The sequence below is a fragment of the Rana temporaria genome, chromosome 2 (genome assembly GCF_905171775.1).
Source record: "Rana temporaria chromosome 2, aRanTem1.1, whole genome shotgun sequence".
Classification (NCBI taxonomy): Eukaryota; Metazoa; Chordata; class Amphibia; order Anura; family Ranidae; genus Rana; species Rana temporaria.
Window position 1 is genome coordinate 439835822 of NC_053490.1, and position 23710 is coordinate 439859531.

General features: G+C 42.7%; 1 protein-coding gene across 5 annotated transcripts in view; it reads left to right on the forward strand.

Annotated features, from left to right (window-relative positions):
* MYO1C (myosin IC) overlaps positions 1–20115 on the forward strand; it is a 248027-nt gene extending 227912 nt beyond the window's left edge. For all 5 annotated transcript variants that reach the window (XM_040338393.1, XM_040338396.1, XM_040338394.1 and 2 more), the window contains exons 29-32: positions 11927–11997; positions 16019–16116; positions 17694–17793; positions 18854–20115. In XM_040338393.1, coding sequence (XP_040194327.1) covers positions 11927–11997; positions 16019–16116; positions 17694–17793; positions 18854–18880 — 296 coding nt within the window. In that variant the 3' untranslated portion in view covers positions 18881–20115. The remainder of the gene's footprint in view (positions 1–11926; positions 11998–16018; positions 16117–17693; positions 17794–18853) is intronic.
* The last annotated feature ends 3595 nt before the right edge of the window (positions 20116–23710 follow it).

Below are 23710 nucleotides of genomic sequence, written 5' to 3' on the forward strand. Positions count from 1 at the left end.
ATACCCAATAAACAGTCATTTAAGCAAAAAAAAAAAATTCCTTTAGTGACCCTTTAAGAGTTTCAACACATAAAACAGATTCAGGTATTTCTCATTTGTGCCATTATAAGGTGCATTTACATGGGCAATTAGCACTCACTATACATTTTTAGTGTGCTCATCACCTGTGTGAAAGCAAACTGGCAGTAAATCAAAATTGAGAAACAGACAATGACAGCTCTCTGCTTGTGGGTTGCTAGGACGCCGCCGACATCCTAGCATCCAATAACTTAAAACCAATTCACACTGTGTGCTGACAGACATTTTACCATGTGGTAAAACGTTTATCACTGCAGGGGGACAGGAAACTTTGTTGTGTCCCATTTACACTGCAATGCAGCCTAGTGTTGCACTAAAATGCAGACATGCTGCAATTTATTGCATCAAACCGACCCGACTTGCACTGCGATGTCAGGCATTCACACTGCCCGACATTGCAGTGAATGAAGTGTACGTTTTGTACAATTCAAATAAAGCTGGTACAAGGCAAAAAAAAAAGTTGGCAGTGTGCTGAATCGTGCACCACACTATTCCCTTGCCAGCTGGCAACAGAGTGGCCAGAGTGCTGAATTGCTCCAGCTTCTCTGCGATTTTACAGACGTTGCAGTGTGAATTGACCCTTATTCCCAGTCAGCTTCTGGCTGGGAGATTTTCCAACCCTCCCCTCATTTTTGTGACTTATAAAAAAACATTGCATGTGTAGCAGGCATTTTTTGGTAATGCAATTTCTCCTTTTGGCCACAAGATGGAGAAAGAGAAATGCTGACTTGTCCTTACAGAAAACTCAAACAAAAAGACTCACTGGAAAAAAAGGGGAGTGTCAGGAAGTGCTCAGGAGAATGAGAGGGGACTACTGAGGTAAAAGGGGGAGAGGGCTGACGGAGACAGTGAGGAGAACTGTCTGAGGTAAAAGCATCTGAGGAGAGCTGTCTGAGGTACCAGCACCAGAGCGAGATACCAAGGCTCAAAAAAGTCCTTTGTTGGGATACAGTGACACTTAACAGTGAGGAGAGGAGGAGTGTGTAAGGGGAAGAAACTGAGGGGCCAGAGTGAGGAGAGAGATGCACGCTGACACCAGGGACTGTGTGCCCCAACAGAGGAGGAAGGATATCTGAAGCCCGGGAAGAAGAGTCTGTGAGGAGAATAAGGAGAGCGTGTAGTGAGGTGACAGGTGTGAGGAAAACCATTGAGACTGAGAAGACAGAGAGAGAGAGAGACTCTGGCAGCATTAGAGGGGGAGAAAGCCAAGCTTTTCCAGAGACTCCCTGGAGACAGAGGAGTGAGGACGCTTAAGGGGGAGCCAGGAGCAGCGACAGCCATGTGGGTCCACTTCTATTTAGTCCAGGGACCCTACTCGGCAGCCCAGCACCACTCAGCATAGATGACCCACACCTTTCAGGGATCGAGATACCCATCCGGGTATTGGGTCAGCCGCTGCCTCTTCATCTTGCGAGTTTCGCTATCGGTCATATCGATCGGCCATCAGCAAGAGATCCAGTGCCTTGCAACATCGCCAGGAGCATCAGGAGCCTGAACAAGCTCCTGGGATTAACGTTGTGTCATCTCACAGAGGATTGGTGAGAGGGTGCAAACCCAACATCCCTTCTTGACACCATACTGAAACTTCATGCAGACACCAATTACCCTTTTAAGTGTCACGGGATGCTTGTTTGGAAGCTACCATCGCTAGTAGTTTGCCATTTTTAATCTTTACCTAACGGAACATTCTAGGGGATTACTACTCCATGCAAGCCTGTTTAAATCTACAAGGGCCCCACTGTTTGCGAGCACCCTGTGAGCTGAAGGGAGTAACGCTGGTATTACAATACCCCAACCACGGCATTTGGCATCAGGTTCCCCTCTATACATCTAGCTCGGGATTCACCCGAGCCACGATAAGAGGATCGTCCGCATTGGACTCAGTGAACCCCCTGACCTGCTGCAATCTTGCCCTAATAAGCCCCACACTTGGGACACCGTGTGTCTGAGATCAGTCGGAGCCATCCCTCCCCTTTCTCTTTCTACCCATAGGACCCCATTAGTCGGCTCTGGGGACATCCAAAGCCCAAAACTTGAGGGTCAATTCTCAAACCTTTGTCTACCACAAACGAGAGAAAAAAAAGTTTTGTAACCATACACTCCTGTGGCCCCTGATGAAGGTCTGTTGCTCCATCAACAGACCAGAAACGCGTCGGGCATTTCTCCACTGCTCTCTACAGAGTGTTTTTAATTTATTTGTATTGTGTTGTCACGAGGTTTAATTTCTATTATTATTTTTTGTTCTTTGTCTTTCCTGGGTCCACACATGGGACGTGTGCCCCAGGTGTCACTTTAACATTATTTCTTTATATGTTTTTTATTCCTATTATATACATTCTTTGACTGTTCCAGAAGATTTTTGTAATCTAACATCCAGAATTATTCTGTAAACAAGTGTCAACCCATTTTGGTGAAATACATCTAATAAATTAAATTTTACATACTTACTGGAGTCTGGCCTTAAAAGTCCCGTCTGGGGGTAATCGTTTTCTTTTTGTTTGCTAGCCGAAGACACTAGTATTCTTCACCTCAGGACCTTCAACATTACAGAACTGTGTATGCTGTACTTGTGTAACCCATTTCTTTTTCTTTGCATGTTTGCCTCTCAAAGGTGTTTGCGGCCCAGAAGGAGCTGAGAAGTTGACTAGTCTTCTCTCCTCCCTCTCAGTGCCTGTGTCAAGGGCATATATGGTAGATTACTGTCCTTCCTCACCTGCAGTTGCTAAATATTGAAGGTTGTCTTTTTTAATGTATTAAGTTATGTGTAGCAAAGTTTAACAGTGTTGTAAGTTTCTATATGCTTTAAACCGTGCTAATATATTCAACTTGTTTATAACTACCAGGTGTGCGTCTATTTTTGGTGTTCATTCCACAGCCAGGATAACAGTATTTACTGCATGTGTCCTTAAATGTGTTTGCAGTAATTTTATTTAACCAAGTGTGTCAGAGGGGCTGAGGTCATTCTTGGAGTTGAGGAAGAGATCACAGAATTCAAATACACCAAGCGGCTCCTTCAGGTGTGGCGCTACACATGTAAAATAACTTCCATGCCTTGTGAATTAATGCTTCTTGCCATAATAAATATTTGTATGTACATGGGCTTTATAAATAAAAATTTGCTGGTCACTCTATAATGTTTCAAATTTTGGAAAGCTGTATTAGCAGCTCAACTGGTGACGATTGTCCCAGATTATAATGTTGCTCTGGGTCACTGGAGATGTGTATGGGAGCTGCCATTGCTGACTTGCTGACCATTGCAGACTTGTAGAATGTGCAAGCTTCACAGCTTTTCTTTCTTTGCCTAGTGAATCGCCAGCCTGGTTATAAGTCTGTGAAGTTAGAACTATACTATACTTGTTCCAGTTTCATGCACTGAAGTTTGCACCTTTTTAAAGACAAGTCAGCAACAGCAGCTTCCATATTTATATCCTGAAAGATTCCCTTTAATGGTGAATGGTTGATTCTCCAAAACAAGATGTCTAGCACAGTTTAGACAATTTTTTGTAGGTTATCAGAAACTTTATTTTAATTGGTGATCCAATTATTATCTGTTTGCTAATTGGATTTGGCTCACCCCTGTAAAAATATTTTTTTGCATCACTGGCTGACAGATTGTCGGTAATCGTGCTTTTGAACTTTTCAGTGTCAGTCTGTTCTCTGAAAAACTGGGGCAATATTGTCTTTTATTTTCATGTGCTGTCCTCATCTGAGCTCTATCCATAATAAATCATGTTATCATTGTCCCCAATCACAAAACATTTTGTTTTTGGCTTATTTGTTGGTCTGAAGGGTGTATGCCAGTTTGCCCAAGACTGGTGTTCGTTTTGTATTTGTTGTGAACTTTCTCCCCCAAGCCCATTCATCAGATGTCTGTACAATTCAGTCTCAACATTTCCGCCAACTTCCAATGACTCACCTGGATTGGATTTGCACAAGCAAAATCTTTAGCATTGGCTAAATCAGATTTTTCCAATCCTACATTTATATAAATGTCAATGTGTTAAAATACTGCCACTATATACCTTTTTGGATGATCTGTATACCACAGTTACATGAAAAACTGCAGTTTCTCCAGTGCTGAGAATTCAGGAAGGAAGAGATTTTCACTGCCGCCACAAGTGCAATCTCAATATGTGACCTGGCTATCTCTGAGAACAAGAGGTGATTGTAGCCGTATTGGTGCAATTGTGACAGAGAAAATTGAGTACTGTCCGTGATACTTTTTTTTTATTTGCACCAACATATAATTTTTCATGGACGAGCTTTCGGGTGTGTGGTCCAAGTTGTACTGCTTGAACCTTGAAGAGGACACATCCCGAAAGCTCTGATTTACGATCCGCCGCCGCAAGTTTTTGAGGCGAGTGTTTAATTCAGAAAGCACTTACCTCAAAACTTACGGCGGCGTATCGTAAATCCCCCGGCGGAATTCAAATCAGGCGCATCCCCGCGCCGATCGAACAGCGCATGCGCCGTCCAGAAATTTTCCCAGCGTGCATTGCTCCTAATGACGTCGCAAGGACGTCATTGGTTTCGACGTTTACGTAAATTTCGTTCATCCGTATTAGCAAACGACTTACGCAAACGACGTAAAAAATTCAAATTTCATCGCTGGAACGACGGCCATACTTAACATTGGCTGCGCCTCATAGACCCAGGGGTAACTATATGCCGGAAAAAGCAGAACGCCAACGACGTAAAAAAAAAGCGCCGGGCGGTCTTTCGTTTCTGAATCGGCGTAACTCCTCATTTGCATATTCCTCACGTATACAAACGGAAGCGCCACTTAGCGGACAGCGTGAGATTGCAGCCTAAGATCCGACGGTGTAAGTCACTTACACCTGTCGGATCTTAGGGAGATCTATGCGGAACCTGATTCTATGACGTAACTCAGAGATACGACGGCGTATAAGGAGATACACTGTCGTATCTCTTTGTGAATCTGGCCCAATATATTTTACTTTTTGCTTTAATGGATATCCCAATTATTTTTATTTTTTTTATTTCTTCCTCAGTTTAGGCCGATATGTATTCTACATATTTTTGGTAAAAAAAATCTCAATGAACCCCCCCCCACCCCCCCCTCCTGCTGGCAGTGAGCCAAGGGATGGGAGCCCACCGTTCTGCCCTCTGTTGCCCTCTCTGACTTTGCCGGAGACCACAGCCTGACGGATGCCAGGAACTGAACACTCGCCGACCATACCGGAGCAGCAGTTTACCCACACTTTTTGACTTCAGGGGTCACGTGAGTCGGGGAGCGGGGGGGTTGCCCGGTTGGGGAAGGGGGTCTTGTGTGTGCCTATCTAGGATGGGTCTTGGGGATTGTTGGTGCTGGCGGGGGGGTTGTTTTCTAGTCAGTCTGTTTGTTTATTTTGTTGACTTGCTTAGCTTGCTTAGTAGTATTGTTTCTGCTGTTTGAGACATGTACGTACTGTATAACCTGAATAATAATGTGTTCCACATGTTTTACCACCTTTTTTTCTTTACCATGTACCGACACACATCCACCTATAGCCCACATCCACGCGATCAGACGTGGTCGGGAAGGGCATGGGGGTACCCCAGAGAGCCCTTTGCTGAACACACTCCCACTTAGGCCGGCGCTCATCTCCCAGGTATAACTGGGGAGCGTAGTTGCAATTTTTCTTGCAGATACTTTAGTTACCCAGCCCTGCTGGTTAGTGCCCGCTGCGGTTCATTACCTTCGGCGGACGCGTCTCATTCCCCTGTGGGACTGGTCACCCTCGGAACTTTCTCTCTCCTGTCTCTCCCCTCCCTTCCTTCCCCCTACAGCACTCTGTACTCTCTCTCTCTCTCTCTCTCTCTCTCTCTCTCTCTCTCTCTCTCTCTCTCTCTCTCCCCCCCCCCCCTTATTCATTTTTTTTCCTGCCTTCTCTACCTCCTACCACCCCATCCCCTGCGAACATGGGTGAGGTCAACATTGTCACCTTGAACGTCGGGGACTTAATGTCCCCGAAAAGAGACGTATGTTACTCAGTGACATGAGACGCTTAAACGCGAATATTGTCCTATTACAGGAGACACATTTGCATCCACTCCCCGACAGGCCAAAGAGTAGCAGTACCCCAACAAATTACACAGGAATTCAAATACTTTTATGAGTCACTATAAAATCTTCCCACGACTATGACAGCACAAGACCGCACGACAGACTACATACCCTCCTCAGGATTGCCCACCTTACCGGTCCAGACACGAGAAACTTGTATTACGCTACCTGAGATCCAACTTGCAATAGGAAACACCAAACTTGGGAAGGCCCATGGTCTGGACGGACTTATGCTCCAATACTACAAGACATTGCTCCCATCGCTGGGCGACCACCTAGTGAAATTGCTCAATGGCCTTGCTGCGGGGGATGCACTACATCCTACCATGTTACAAGCACAGATATCTGTAATCTCCAAAGACGGTAAAGACCCGACCCAATGCGGGAGCTACCACCCTATATCCCTGCTTAACACAGATCTCAAATTATTTACAAAAATTATAGCCACTAGACTACAGACTCACTTGCCCCACCTGATACATTTAGATCAAGTGGGTTTTGGCCCAACGAGGAAGGCAAGAGACAACACCACCAAAGTCCTGAACCTCCTCTACTCAGTCACCTGCACTTGCACCCTCTGCGTCTTTGTGAGCACCGACGCCGAGAATCGTTTGACCGGTTCAGTTGGAGCTTTATGCTCGCCGCGCTACGTCACATAGGCCTCGGTAGTAATATGCTGAACTGGATCTCGGCGACATACACGGCCCCGTCGGCTAGAGTCAGGGCCAACGGAGTGCCATCAGACTCCTTCCAGATCACTAACGGCATGAGACAGGGATGTCCATTATCCCCCCTCCTCTTCGCTCTCTCGCTGGAACCATTCCTGTGCCACGTCCGACTAAACCCTGACATCACAGGAGTAGAGTTTAATCACACTCAACACAAGGTATACACAACACAACACAAGGCATACGCGGACGACCTTATGTTCTCACTCACTACCCCCTCTGTCTCCCTGCCGAGTCTGCTACGGGAATTCGAGAAATACGGGGCGCTTTCTAACTTAAAAATGTACTTTACGAAATCGGAGGCGATGGGCGTGGGGATACCTCAGTCACAGCTGACAAGTTTACAATCTAGCTTTCACTTGAAGTGGACAGCAACCGCCCTAAAATATTTAGGCACCCACATCCCTCGGGCATTTTCGTGGCTGTACGATCTCAATTTCCCACCCCTACTGAAAACTGTTAGAACATTGCTAAACCAATGGCACATGGGTCTTCATTCTTGGATAGGACGTTGTAACATTCTGAAAATGGCAATCCTACCGAAGTTCATCTACCTTTTGCAAGCGCTGCCTATACACATCCCTGCATCCTATTTTAAACAGGTTCAAACCACCTTTACCGAATTCATATGGGCCAAAAAGAGATCGAGACTCTCAGGCCCCGTACACACGTCCGAGAAACTCGACGGGCAAAACACATCGTTTTGCTTGTCGAGTTCCTTGTGAAGCCGCCGAGGATCTCCGCGAGCCAAGTTTCCTCATTGACTAACGAGGAAATCGAGAACATGTTCTCCATTTGGCTCGACGAGTTCCTCGTCGGTTTCCTCGGCCAAAAGTGTACACACGACCGGGTTTCTCAGCAGAATACGGCTCCGATCGAGTTTCTGGCTGAATTCTGCCAAGAAACTCAGTCGTGTGTACGGGGCCTTACACAAGCTGCTGGTCCTGCCCAAACAGTGCGGCGGCCTGGCACTGCCAGACATTCGGGACTACCATCGGGCAGTTCATGTAGAGAGGCTCATTGACTGGTGCCGTCACCAAAAGACCAAGCTCTGGACGCAGCTTGAGCAAGACCAAAGCACGACCCCCCTCGGCAGGGCCCCTTGGTGCTAATCGCACTTACCTAACAAAACGTCACCCTTTGATTGGAAACGCAACCCGGGTCTGCGCCCGACTCTTCTCTCAGACTTCCATCTCTTCCCCAAACTAACGGCTATACCCCATTTTGGGGAACCCGGGTTTCACGCCAGGCCTGCGGTCTTTCAGGGACTGAGCGACGCGGCCTTCACCAAGCCGCCCATTTCAGTACGAGAGGACGCTGGGTTACCATTGCGGAACTATCGGACCCCTCAGGCTCGTTTCGCTTGGACTTCCTGAGAGCCCGCCAGTTGGGTCAGTTCCTCCATTTCTTGAAACCCCCCCGCTGCTAGCGACCAACCCCTCACGACACTAGAATCTGTGACACCTCGGGAACCATGACACACGCACTCTCCTTATCCTACAATCTACTAAATGTGCCGCAGGCTGGCTACTTACCCTCGGGATTGCACAAATGGGAACTGGACCTAAACTGCCTCTTCACCGAGGCCAAATGACAACGCATCCTTAGATTTACCCACAAGTCCTCTGTGCAAAAACCCAGGAGACTAATTACAAAATCATGTCGAGGTGGTATAGGACCCCCGCACTACTCCACAGATTCTTCCCATCGACGTCAGATCTTTGCTGGCGCTGCCGTGCAGAGAAGGTAACACTGCTCCACATTTTCTGGTCCTGCCCCTCTCTGGACCGCTTTTGGAGGGTGGTAAGAGACCTAGCCCAGAGATTTACGGACCACACTATTCCGAATGGCCCCGCATTCTTTCTCCTACATGCGGCTGACATCCCGGGAGAAATCTGTAGTTAGACATCTATTAGATGCAGCCAAGGCCTGTATTCCACTTCACTGGAAAGACACACACCCACCGTCCGTGGCCTCCTGGCTCACGAGGGTGGAGGAGATAAAACACATGGAGGATCTCGTCCTCTCGGCACGCAATACAGGAAACATTCTCTAACACTTAGCAACTGTGGAACATTTTCATATTCTCAGCGGAGGGTTGGGCGCTGAGAGACCCTGGGGCTGTTGTGTAAAAGCCCATTCTCCTGCATATGTTCCCTCCCCGGTCCTCTGTGAGGGATAGGGGTAGTTGGCCTCGCCCATGTCGCAGACGACCCCCTTTGGCGCTGGCTGAATGGAGACCAGCAACTCCTCACCCCCCTCCCCTTTCTTCCTCCATTTCTTGACCGCTTTTTCTATATCTTCTCTATATTCTATCTTTCCCTTACAATTATTTCTTACCCCCATAACAGGGGAATTCTTTGTTAAATAGAAAAAGGAGGATTCGGACACACTAGCCCGGACATTGAGCCTCGCCACATACCAGCATGCATACACCCTTTTGTAAGACAGTGGTGTTTACTTTGACCCCAGGGTCATGATGTCAGGATATGTTGCTGTTGTGTTGTTTGGTTTTTATACCGAGTGTCAAAATTCTTGACTATGCCAATAACTTGTCGTATGTAGTAATCTGTATTATGTCAGGCCGTGTGGCCGTTTCCCGGTAATAAATAAAGAAATAAATCTGAATAAGCGTATATTGGTTGGTTTGCGCAAAAGTTATAGGGTTTTCGTTTTTTTTATTTATGTCATTTTTATTTTACTAGTAATGGCGGCGATCTGCAATTTTTATCGTGACTGTGACATGGCGGATATATCTGACTCTTTTGACATTATTTTGGGACCATTCACATTTATACAGCGATCAGTGCTATAAAAAAGCACTGATTACTGTATAAATGTCACTGGCAGGGAAGGGGTTAACACTAGGGGGGCGATCAATGTGTTAACTAGGGAGTGATTCTAACTGAGGGGGGGACTCACAAGGGGAGGAGACCAATCGGTGTTCATCTGTACTGGGAACACACCATCGGTTCCTCTCGCCTGACAGGTCGTGGATCTATGTGTTTACACACACAGATCCATGTCCTAGCTCTGTTACCGTCAATCGCAGGTGCCCGGCAAACATCGCTGCCGCCGGCGGACGCGTGCCCCCTCGATGGCCGGGAAGCAGAGGACATCATATGATGCCCGCCCAGGATAAAAGATCCCTCCTGTGGACGTTGTATGTCTATAGGCGGGGAAGGAAGTGGTTAAAATTGTAAACAACGCGTGTCGGAAAAAGGCCTGGTCAAGCTTTGACAAAAAACCTGGAAGCTGATTGGTGTCTGTGTAGAGCTGCACAAGATTTTTCCCTTTTTTAAGTTCTAGTAAATCAACCTCCGCTGTTTTTATTTATTTTTTTTTCACCTGTCATCAGCGTATTGCCAAAAGAAGATTTCCAGTTATTATATGATTTAAAATATGTCAAATCTGTTTTCATTAAACTGGTTGACAAAATGTTTTTGGTTGGGCTGTAATTGAGTGGTCCTCCTGAAATGGTTAAATCGGAAAGGGCTACTTTATGTCCGTTACTATGACTGCTTCTGTATTTTTTTGCTGTAACCTTTTTCTTTGTCTGGAAGTTTTTTCCCCAGAGAGCAGTTCTGTATAATACGCCAATATTGGGCAACTGAAATTGTGTGTATATATTTAGGGTGGGAACTTCGTGCATATAACATGGTGTTCACAGCACTTAGTTTAGAATATATTTTGGTTTGAAGTAAATTTTTACTTCTGAAAATTAAAAGGTCATTACACATTCTTGTAAATTAAATTTTTGTAATGAATCTGCTGGTCCTGCCCACAGAATGCCATATCAATGTTGCACAGGTATATCTACAAGACCCCTCTCCTAAACATTTAATGTTCCCAACCCCCCAAGTACAGGGTTGCATACAACAATGCGCAGGTTGTCCTCGCCATTATGCCCTGTACCTGGATGGTAGTGGGAACTGTTAAAATTTCAAGCAACTGTAGAATTGAGTTGGTTTGTTTTTGCAATTTTTAGTTTTTAGAAAGGATGCAATCCTTTTTTTGAAAGGGAATATTTTAAAGCCGAGTTCCACACAAAAATTGAACTTCTGCTTTTCGGAACCCTCCCCCCCTCCGGTGTCACATTTGGCACCTTTCAGGGGGAGGGGTGCAGATACCTGTCTAAGGTATTTGCACCCACTTCCGGGCATAGACTCCCGCATTATCTGCATGAGTCTACACCACATCTGGCAAATGACCGCGCATTGCACAGTATGGAACCAGGCAATGAACCCGCAAGGCAAGTGTCAATTTAGCTGCAGTATTTGTAGCTGCTGGCATTTAAAAAGAAAAATTTGGGTGGACCTTCGCTTTAATGTTTTTATATCCATAAAACCAATCATTTTTTTTTTAGTTTTATATTTTAAAATCCAAATAAGTGAACATAATTTTTCACATAGGAAGGGAGTTATTCCCCTTGTGGGATGCAGGTGATTATTCACTAGTCTACTTGCATTTTGGGTTCAAAAGTTGATACACAAAATTATAGGACAACTTAGTGGGGCTGGGTCCTGTAAATTTTTGTGGATTTTTCGAAGACTATAAATGTTGCCATTGTTGAATTTGTAGAAACTCCAAAGGTGTGTTTTTTTATTTTATTTTTACACAAATTGTCGTTCAACTGCTTTATTAATAACGTGAAAGAAATTTCTTTGCAAACTACTCACTGTTTACTGTAGTAAACTTGAATGCAAATTCTTGTCCAATTCTTTCTGACATTTATGTAAATATTGTTCATGACTCATAAATACTAGAGTTCCACCTTTTTATCAGATGGTTTAATGATTAAATTGTTGCTTTTCTTTAAAAAGTTTAAGAGTCTGATATTGTTTGGGCATGAAGTTATGCGGAGAGGATTTGAAATGCATCTTTTCAGTGTCTTCAACTACAATTTGGACAAATAACTCAACACTAGAATTTATTTGTGTAGGAACTCTACACAATTTTCTTCCACACTTTCTACTGGGAACTTGCTGTGGATCCATGTTTGTATTAAAAAAATATATATTTGTAACAGTCATGGTTCTGTTGTGTGTTGCAGGAATTTCGGTCAGCAGTCTAAGTGACAACCTGTTTGTTCTCCATGTTAAATGTGAAGACAACAAACAAAAGGTACAGTCTTTGGTTCTCCTTTATTCCAGAAACTGCTATAAACCATGTTTATATATCTCTACATATAAAACCGCTATTCCTACAGCAATGTTTACAGCTAAAAGAAACCTCAAACTGTTTTCTTCATTCATTGCAACTACTTAATTATCTGTATACTAGTGCAGTTATTTAAAATGTGAATAACTGATAGCTGCTGTGTGTAATGCATCAATGTAGCACCCACTGTGGTAGCTATTATATGCATGATAGGGACAGGACACATGGGGAACTCCTTTCTTCTTCGCTAGTATATTCATTTCCACTTTTGCAGACAAATTGAGATAACGTCTACTTTATCTGTGTTACGTGTTCTCATCCACATAGCATAACTTTAAACCGTTCAAATGCTTTGCTTTTTTACTTTTACTCCTGAACTGAAGTTTTTTGTGGAATGCAAAAAAAAAAGTTGGTCAGTTATTGTGTACTGTATTGTGCAGGCACATCCATTGTCAGTTGTACACTAGATTGGAATGCTGCCTTGTCCTGAGAAAAGGTACATTTTAGAAGCTAGGTTTCGCTGTTGTATGTTACAGGAGAAGTCCAGCTTTTTAGGCTGGGCTTCACCTCTGGGTCACAGAAGTGCAATTAGTTTTGAAGTCCGCTCTCTGCTAACGTCACTGCCATTAGTCGAGGCAACGCGTCATGACTTCTTCATGACTTCCTCATGACTTCTTCAGTCTGGATCCGCCAGCTGCCTTGACTGATTGCCGTCTCAGCGAGCCGCTGAGACGGCCGCTCCCCTCCACAGCTCAGCGCTCCGATGAGCGTGGAGGAGCAGAGCAGAAGAAATGCTGACTGACTGTCGGCATCACTCTTCTCGGGGAGGAGTGAGAACCGAGCCATCGTCTGTGTTTGGTGGCTCGGTTCTCTGTGCAGAGACGGAGGGGGACAGCTGCAGCATTGTTCCACCATTGGCTGCCAGTGCTGATCAGATGCAAATCAGTTGCTGGTTTTCCAGGATGCTCGTTTGGCTGGCTTATGTCCTGCAGTTTCTGTTGAACCAGCCAATATTCAGCCCGAGTGTACCAGACCTAAGTACACTTTCATACAAGGTGCACTTATTTTTTTGCACCTCTCTGCTGACCTAACCTTCCCTCCCCCTCCACACATTGATACTTTCCTAGATGCGACACCCACAGGCACGTGCTCCTGTTTTGAGATTCAGCGCTGCAGGTTCTCTTATCTTGGTCGTGCCCACAAAGTAGCAGTAGATCCCCATAGAAGTCTGTGGGACTCCAGTGTGAAGATTCTAAATGTCAACAAACTCAGAAGGCTGTAGGCATCAGATCTCCGTAAATATGCGTTATGGTGGGGGGCGGGTGATATCTGTTCAGTGAAGGGGGCATAAATAATACGTTCCATTTTTACTCCTAAAGGATAAGTTCAGCTTCGGAAACATGTTACCTGTTTTTAGGCCTGTCCTGCAGCCACTTGGGATCAGAGCACCTGGTGTGACAGAGAAGGTCCCCGTACCAGCTGTCACTTTTTGAAAGGAGCGTAGCCGTGAGGGGCTCTGCCCACACAGTCGCATCATTGGTTTGCAGAGTTCTGTGAATGAATGAACTAAAAGTACTGACATCCTTTGCGGCTGTCTGTAGTTCTCAAGAAACTACCACAGCGCTATTGAGTGATTCTTCTTGTCAGTGAAAAACTGCCTGTCCGTACGATGTTGGGCAAACGGTTTACACTGACAGTCTGCAGGAATCCTGCATGGCACCAGCAATCTGCTGATCACTAGTGCAGTTCTTTCCAGGCTCCTAAAAAAAAAAAAAAGGAGGTTAATTAACGTTTTGTTTACCTGCAAAAAAATGTGTATTTTATTTATGTTTTACAAAAAGGTAAACTTATCCTTTTAACCCCTTTAAGATCAGGACCGTTATGCAGGTAAAGGACCTGGCCCCTTTTTGCGATTCGGCACTGCGTCGATTTACAGACAATTGCGCAGTCGTGCAACGTGGCTCCCAAACAAAATTCTCATCCTTTTTTTTTCCACAAATAGAGCTTTTTTTTGGTGGTATTTGATCACCTCTGTGTTTTTTTTTTTTTTTTTTTTTTTGCGCTATAAACAAAAATAGAGCGTCAATTTAAAAAAAAATGCAATATTTTTTACCTTTTGCTATAATAAATATCCCCAAAAAATATATATAAAAAAAAATGTTTCCTCAGTTTAGGCTGATACATATACTTCTACATATTTTTGGTAAAAAAATCACAATAAACGTTTGGTTTGCGCAAAAGTTATAGCGTTTACAAAATAGGGGATAGTTTTATGGCATTTTTATGATTTTTTTTTTTTTTACTAGTAATGGCGGCGATCAGCGATTTTTATTTTTTCGTGACTGCGACATGGGCGGACACATCGAACATTTTTGGGACCATTGTCCTTTTCACAGTGAAAAGTGCTATAAAAATGCACTGATTACTGTGAAAATGACAATGGCAGTGAAGGGGTTAACCACTAGGGGGCGCTAAAGTGGTTAAGTGTATCCTATTGTTTTTCTTACTGTAGGGGGGCGGGGCTGGACGTGTGATGTCACTGATAGTCGTTCCCTATGACAGGGAACAGACGATCAGTGACAAGCCACAGAGAAGAACGGAGAAGGTTTGTTTACACTCAACTCTCCCCGTTCTTCAGCACCTGTGACCCGATCGGGTCCCGTGATCACGGAGCTTCGGACCAGGTCGTGAGCGCAGCAGTGCGCTCGCGACCCACGGCTGGGTTCCTAAAGGGTACGTACATGTACGTCCTTGTGCCCAGCCATGCCATTCTGCCGGCGTATATCGTCGTGCGGCGGTCCTTAAGTGGTTAAGGCCTCATTTAGACCCGCTTTGCTGTCTGCAGATCACAGTAATAGAGAGGTTTTGAAGAGGCATTGTATTGCCTCCTCACCGCCTGTTTAACCCCATAATTACTGGACAACCATGCGCATTGTGAGGTGGGTCCAGTGCAGCACCATTCACTTGAATGTGTTGCGCTCGGTGGGCTCTAGTGCCCTGTCATGGCCGTGAACCAAAGCATTGTGCAATAGTATGTGTGCACCTCATTGCACAACCGCAAAGTTTTCCCGCCCCTCAATCATAAACAAGGGAAATAGGAGTAAGGCCCCTTTCACACTGAGGAGTTTTTCACACTTTTTTCACCCTTTTTCACCCTTTCACACTGAAACCCCTGCCCAGCATTCTCAATGTGAAAGCCAGAGGGCTTTCACACTGAGGCGATGCGCTGGCAAGAGAGAAAAAAATCTCCTGCAAGCAGCATCTTTGGAGTGGTGAGAGGAGCTCCTTCACTGCTCCTTCCCGTTTAAAACAATGGGAAACCGCGGTAATACCGCCCGCAATGTGCCTCTCTAGAGGCGCATTGCGGGCGGTATTAACCCTTTTTGGGCTGCTAGCGACCGAATCCCGCGGCAATTCCGACGGTATAGCGCAGCTATTTTTAGAGGCGCTATACCGCCACCGCACCTCCCGCCCCAGTGGGAAAGGGGCCTAAGAGTGGAACCACAAACCTTCATGGTGTGCTACATCCCTTCTTGCATGTATATCTCAGATGAAACCTGACAGGTGGTGTTGCTGTTTGGGTCCCATTTTATCTTTAGGCTCAACTAAATCCTAAACTGCTGTATTTCTAGCGATTTTATTATTATACAGGATTTATATAGCGTCAACAGTTTACACAGCACTTTACAATATAAAGGGATACAGTACGGTTACAATACAATAAAATACAATAGGATTAAGAGGGCCCTGCTCATAAGAGCTTCCAGTCTGAGGGTGGGGCAAATAGTACAAAAGGTTATAACAGTGGTGGACTTGGAGGATATGTCTTTACTGTATACATTAGCTTCTCTATATGGAATGACTGCCTCATGATTATTCATATAAGATAAGCATAAGACATTTCAATATTCCAGTTGACTCCTCTAAAGCTTGCTATATACAACTAAACTTGTGCATCTGCATTGTCTCATCACTTTGTTTTCAGGGAGATGCAATTCTGCAGAGCGATCATGTGATTGAAACACTGACAAAAGTTGCCATAACTGCTGAGAAAATCAATAATATCAACATTAATCAGGGCAGGTATGTGTAGATTACCCTTTCTTATACTGTCACCAACATAAAATACATGCATAAGTAAAAATGTTTTATGTTTTCCGATGTTTAGTGGGTGCTGCTCTTTGTACACTTTTTGACATTAAGCACTAAATGATATCTTTGTAAAAATGTTCTGTACTGCATTCAGATGGAGACTTGCCCTATTGCCTTTCACACTGGGGCCGCGTTGGCGCTAACGCGCTGTTCATTTTTGTGGCACTTTAGCGCTGTTTAAGCGTCGCATTTTGGCAGCTAAGAGGGGGGCTTTTAACCCCAAAGAAGGGGTTAACACTGCCCATGTTGCACTTCCGAAGCAATGCCCATTCATTCAATAGGCAGGGGCGTTTTGAGAGGGCTGTATACAGCCCTCCCAGACCGCCCAAAAGATGCTGCTTGCAGAACTTTTCCCAACGTCCCACACTAAAATGAATGGGAGGTGGTTTTCAGGCACTCTTTAGATGCTATTTCTAGCACTCAAACGCCTGAAAATCACCTCTGTGTGAAATGGGTCTAACAGCTGCTGTGCTAAAAAAAAATATTATTGAACAAGTCAGATAAGACACATCCCCCCCTTCTCCACGAATAGCAAAAAGGGTTTTTCTTAAGGGGACTGTGTGGTGGTTTTGTGCGCATTTTTTTCTTCATGTATATCATGGTTAGGACTAAAAGAAATAGAATTTTTAAAATGATTAATGTATATATCTAGTCAGATTTGAAATATTGCATATTAATATAATGCATCCAGTTCAGACAACAGATGGAGTCCTAGTCTCTTTTTTTTTTTACGTGGCTAGTCTAGCTTTCAGCTGTGCTAAAAAATCCTGCTTTGTGCAACACTGGAATAGTCACCTACTTATCAGAGGACTCGGTAGGTTTTAACCATGCAAAGGAAAATTTCAAAGCAAGCTAATCTCCTGTTCTGTTTTAGCAAACTCCTTGTGCTTTGGGAAAACAAGCCAAAACTCCTTTTAGTCTCCTTGTAAAAGATATGTAGGCTGCCATTACTGCTCTCGATCCCTCTAGCAAGAAATGTCATAAATCCTTATTTGCAAGCTTGTTACAAAGTGGTGAGTCTGAAAATATTGACACAATAAACTATTGTCAATGGCAGCTAACCTACTACTCAGAGTACAGGCTTTCGTAAAACGGATTATCGGTCAAAGAAAGAATGCTAGGCTTTCCTATTAAAAGTGCTGACAACTTATTCTACAAATGCTAGTTGCTTGCTGATCTCTATCTTCTATACTATGATCCAAACACGTGCACAGGTAAGTTTTTTTACTCTTTTCTGCCCACAGTCAATGCAACAGCTAGGCTGGGCAGCTAGCATTTTCAGGAGGAGTTTAGTAATGGTAGCACTCATAAAGTAAATCTTTCGTGAGAAAAATGTCCTTTTCTCTGTACTTTTATACAGTATTTCAGACCACTTTTTTTTTTTTTTTTTTTTTTTTTATCAAAATCATTTATATTCACAGCAAAGTACAACACTGTAGAGATCTCACTTGTCAACTTTATTAAACCTTTATATTGACATCTCACTTAACTAATGTTTCCCTGCTCAGCATCAAGTTTACAGTTGGTCCAGGTAAAGAAGGAATCATTGACTTTACTGCGGGCTCTGAGTTACTAATAGCCAAAGCAAAAAATGGACACTTGTCTGTGGTAAGGATTTTTTTCACTGTATGCTTAATCTATGCATTTGCTGTACAGTACTTAGGTGGTTGTAAAACGTCCTGGATTTTAAGTGGTTAAAACAAGCTTATAGCTGCAGAATGATCACTTTTACAAGAGTGATAGCACATTAAATGAAAAAATAATAAAGTTTAAATAAAAAATTGCATGCATGGGAGTGCGAACGTTTGTGCAGGTCCCACATATGTTGCACCACACGTCTGCTATTGCTGCAAACAGAATGAGAGCAATAATTCATGGTTGACTCTACATTGATGACCTGTAAATGTTTTAAAAGTGCTACCTATGAATATATTTTAGGTACTGTAATAACTTGCCCATACTGAATTTTATCAGTTATATTACATAAAAAATTAGAGTATAGCCAAAATTTAAGATTTTTGTCTTTTTTTTTTTTTTTTAAAGTAGTTTTGTTTGGTCCAATATGCACATGTTAATGTGACAGAAATCTGGAGTTGGGCTTTAATTTAGGCATTGTCAGATTTGGCGAATCTATGTTCTTTCATCTGTTCAGGGAATTACTGCCTCTCCAAGAGCTCTTTTTTCCTTGAAATAGTTTGCCTTTAACAATTGTTACCCGAACCTTGCTTTATCCAATTTTATACATCATATTTATATAAAGAGCTAGCTGTGCTTGTACCACATTGGTCTGACTTGGCTCTTGTTACATCTGAGCCAAGTCTACCCTGGTATTTTTGTAGGGCGATATCTCTTTTGTTTCAGGCAGAAGAATTGTACCAATGTATTTGATGACAGTGCCCCCTTGTGATTTGCAGTAAAAAAAAAAAATGAAATTGTAGTCAAATCTCTATATATCAGCCTTGAAGTTTGCATACGATTTACCCAACGGTTGCACATACCCTTGGTGTAGAAACATAAAGGAGTCTTGATTTTTAGATCTTAAGGTTTTTTGTTCTTTATATGCATATCTAATACATGTTATTACTGATTGTGCAGCACTCTAGAATACATTGACTGTATATCAAGTTTGTATTGCTTGCATTACTTATTTATGTTTCTTTATTTAAAGGTTGCTCCTCGTCTGAATTCACGATGATGACCACTGCAGTCTGTTAGGAATCTGATATACAACCAAACTGACAGCTTCACATACATCCATTTCTTCCACTTGTTGGACAATACCTCCTTTTAATACTTCTTGACTCTGCTTTTATATTTTATAGTTACCAAAGACCTGCGCTGCTTATGAGAAAGAGGAAAGAAATTATTTTATATATTTGTGAAATTCAGATATTTTTATTTTTAACTTGCTTTTGCACAGGCTCCCCCACTAGTGACTTTCTGTATTGCACATTTCATTGGCACATGGCATAGAGAGGTTGCCTGGCAGATATGGTGGCTAAGGTAGCTTGCCTTTGTACACAAGCAAAATGAGAGTGGCCTACTAGGAATCTTTACTCTATTTTGCTGTTTCTGCCATAGAGGCCTTTACCACTTTGCTGACCTTAGAGGATAATGAAGGGTATAAATCAGATTTCAGATGTACATGGTCTGCACTAGAAAACAAACGCATCTATTTATGCAATCTTATTTCTAGGATTAGAAGGGAGGTTTATCTTTATTTTTTCTCTTCTAAAAGATGTTGTGCAAATATATGCCTTACCTTGTCTTTGTACAATTTTCAAAAAGCCATATGTACATGAGTTGATAGAGGATTTTGTAGTACTTTATAGAAGTTAACGAGCAATTGGGGTTTATTTATGCAGGAGATATTACATTTCTCTATAGAAGGGGGGGACTTTCCCACAATGACTAGTCAGATGTGATTTTATTCAAGGTATCTGGTCTCCATGGACAAACAGTGGAGAACCCATTTTTATCCACTGGTCCGTGTGAAGCAATATTCACTTTGCACTACAGACCTCCTGTATGAAGGTTTCTGATGGAAGAACTGGTGTTGCTCTTAGCAGCCAGTTAGATTCTACTTTTCATGTACTAGATACGTAAGAGGATGATCTGACTGGCTGATATTAGTAGAACAGTTCTCATTGGATGGTGCAAGGCCATTATCTGACATTGAAAAAACTCATATTTGTGTAAGAAATTCTTAGATGTGCAATATATAAATATATTGTGTAGAGCACCTTAACTAACATTTTGTTACAATTAAAAAAGAACCCTAACCTGCTCTCACGTTTCATTTTCTTACTCACCAGCTATCTGTTTATTCCACCAGCAATCACTACATTAAGTTGCAGATGTTTAGCTTCCCCTTTATATATCATTAGATTCTCCTATTGGGCAGAATAAACGGTTTGTTACTGACTGACATGTCAGTGTGTATTGTGTTTTTTTTAACCATGTAAAAGTACCATTGGCTTATAAATATTAGAGGCAGCCATTTTGTGTGGAGTTTGCTGATACTGATAGGCTGTGCTTTCTAGGAACCAGTGATGTCATAGAGACAGGAGGTCCTACTTCCACTGTGTGTGTGTGTGTGTGTGTGTGTGTGTGTGTGTGTGTGTGTGTGTGTGCGCAAGGTAAAATTTGATTAATTTTCAGGCATTTGCTACAGCAAGGAAGCAAAGTTTGTATTTTCTGTATAGTTTCTATTGTATGCAACAATGGGACCGTGTAAACTAAAAATTGTTTACCACTGTCATGCATATATATCTGTTTTTAATGCTAGTAGGTGCTAAACGTACTTTTGTCTTAAACTGCTTTGATCAGCAGGATGCAGCAAGTGCATTTGGTTATTTAGATGTTCATAATTCTGCTAATAGCATTCAGAGACGTTCAGTAGTTTGTCTTGTAATGCACTGACCAACAGAATTTCTATTTTTCTATATAGCTGCTTGCTTTCAAATACACCTTGTTTTCTTGTACTTTGTTAAAAAACTTGACAACCAAAGTACATCTACAACGTGCAGCAGTGCTCACCTCTCCTAAATCTGTAATATTGCAGAGCAGGGCTTTTTTTCTCAGACAATAGGTGCAGGAACTCCCCCTTTCCGAGTCACCCCTTTTCTCCGCCCCCTACCCACCTCCCAGTACCGCCCCTTTTAGACAATATAGAACCAAGTATCATTTTGTGGTGCTAAGTAATTTATGTGGAATTTGGTAACCATATCAAGAAAAGCAGTAAAATAGGATCCCCTGCAGCCAGCAACAATAGATCCCCCTAACAACAATGGACCACCCACAGCAAAATTTCCCCGCCAGCAACAATAGACTCACGGCAGCATCAACAGATCTTCGTACAGCCAGCATTAATAGACTCTCTGGCTGCCATTAACAATAGACCCCTCCCCCAACAGTAGATCTTTCAGCAACAACTGACCCCCCCAGCAACATAAAACCCCCCCTAGAAACAATAGGTCCCCCCCCAGAAACAATAGCCCCCCCTGCAAAAATAGATCCACAGCAGTGAGCATCAATACCCTGCAGCACACCCTCAGCATCCCTTGCTATTACATACAGTCCGTTCAGAAGGTGTCGGAACTGCGTTCTCCCACGTTCCCGCTGGAAAAAAAGCCCTGTTGCAGAAACTAAATAGCTTGTTTTAACAACATTTTAACAACTTGTTCCCCCTTTTTTTTTTTTTTTTTCCTACACTACAGATGGAGTGGTGCTTTTTATTTTTTTCAGAGACTTTAAAAATGTTTTATTGGAACTGCATTTATCACCTGACAAAGCGGAAACCATTTTGGCCATATAGTTTGTCAGTTTTTCCTGTAGAACTAAATGTTTTGTGTTCCTTGCCTTTACATTCACTGGTTCCTGGTAAACCCTAAAAATATGACTGCCAATCAGAAATGACTGCTTTTGTTGTCTCAGTGATGCGTGTACAGTTTACATGAGTTGGTCACCACCCTGCCCTTATGCCTTGTCAGTAGGTGTACCAGTAAGAGGAAAATGCTTTAACATCAGTAATTGCATTTGTGCCTTTCCACCAATAAATCTGCTGTTATTAAACTTGTGTCATTTTACTTTTTCTGCCTTGCAGTATCACGCTGCAGAGTACATGGATTTCATAGTATGGGATTTTACCATCTGTTCGCATTAAAATAGCATGCACAGAAAATGTATACAATGTTTTGGTGAATTAAGTTGCAGTGGTGCTAACTAACATTTTCGGTAACCGGTTTCGATTTGGCTGATGAAGAAGAAACGGCTTTACCAACTGGCATTATATTAACAGATAATAATTCATATTGTACTTTCCTGCAGTTTATTTGCTAATCACTGTAGTCTACTACTGTTCTACATCATAAAAAAATTAAGATCACTGTTCTAGTAAAATACTTTAATTATTAAAAAATAATAAACAAAAAACTTTTTTTGTTAACATGAAAAAATGGTCTCATTAAAGCCTGCTTGCAGTTCGGGCAACCTCCAGGGGACTATGTAAGCCCAGGAGGGGGGTTTTTCATGCAAGAAGCACTGTTCTCTCTATCTTGAAGTTCCAACAGTGTTACTATATACACAATGCTTTGCCTAGTGTTTTTTATTTTTATAGGGGGGATAAAGCAGGGGTAAGCACATGCTTTTCAGTCTCGCCTATGTCCGATGGGAACCGTAGCAGTTGTTTTATATATGTTTTTATATGCGCCAACACAGTTCACCATATATGAATAGTTTGCCCAGGACCTAAAAACAGAAACAGTTTGCTTAAAAATAAGGATTAGCTGTTGTTAGAAAATCACAATAGCTTAATGTTTTGGCTGTTATGAGAGAGAAAAGCCTATTAATATTTCCATTGCTCTATAGGGTAATGGAAGCTGATTATCTGTAAGCGTTAAAGTGATTGTAAACAATCACCTTGTAAAACAACTCATTCAGTTTAAAATAGAAATGAAATGCAAAACATTTGTGCAAAGATATAAATACCTTTTTTCCCTTTTAAGTGATCATATTCCCTCTGTTCTCAGCTGTATAAGAGCTGGAGGGAGGAGAAACGGCAGAACACTGAGCTTCCCAGTGAATGGCTGTGCAGTGGGGGAATGTCAGGACAAGTCTGATCATTGGAGGAGAGCATACTGAGTTCCAAGCATAGCTAGAGAACTGACCATGTTGTGCTTTTATGCTTAGTCTGGTCAGTTTTTAATAGAAAAGCAGAGAGACTGGCAGGAACACCAGGGATTTCACACAGAGAGCAGGATACTTTATCATACAAGTATGTGGTACAGCAGGTACATAACAGGAATATTAAGTGTTGGGGTAACAAACACTTTAAGCTTAGAAGTTACAGCCCTAATGGGAAGCCATGCAAAATCCCTTCAGTTCCACTCTGTTGCTTATGCTGATTTTAGCAAAGGGCATTTGGCTTATTTATAGCCATTATAATGTGGATAATTGCATTATGATTATTATACAAAATGTATGTAGTGCTAACAGTTTGCACAGCTCATTACAAAAGCTAAGGGAGGCAGTACAATCCAATACAGGAATGTTCAAAGGGTCTTGCTCAATCTAAAGGCAGAGGCAGGTGATGTGGAGTAGGAGATGAGATGACTATACACACAAATGTATTTTTGGAACTGGCTGAAATTCACCTCCCGAACAATATCCCTTGATTCAAAAATTGTGGCTTTTTGGATCAACTTTCAAAATATGATAGCCACATTTGGAGATTGGTCTGTCCATACTGTACAGTGTGCATGGAGAAAACTTCTTTTTTTTTTTTTCCTGTGTGCTGAACGAAAAAAGCTTATCAGTGTATGACCAGCTATAGCTGGTTAAATTGGGGCTAGGAAGTGACAGAGGAAGGGGGAGGCTCTGGCGAAATCTTGAGGTGGCGATGAATGATCTAGCAGAAATACATTTTGCTCATGTGGTCTATACCTATAGCAGCCCCTTAAAATTTCCACTCGCCTGCTAGCATTTGGCGAGTGGATTTAAGCTGTGGGCGAGTGATAACGGTTCT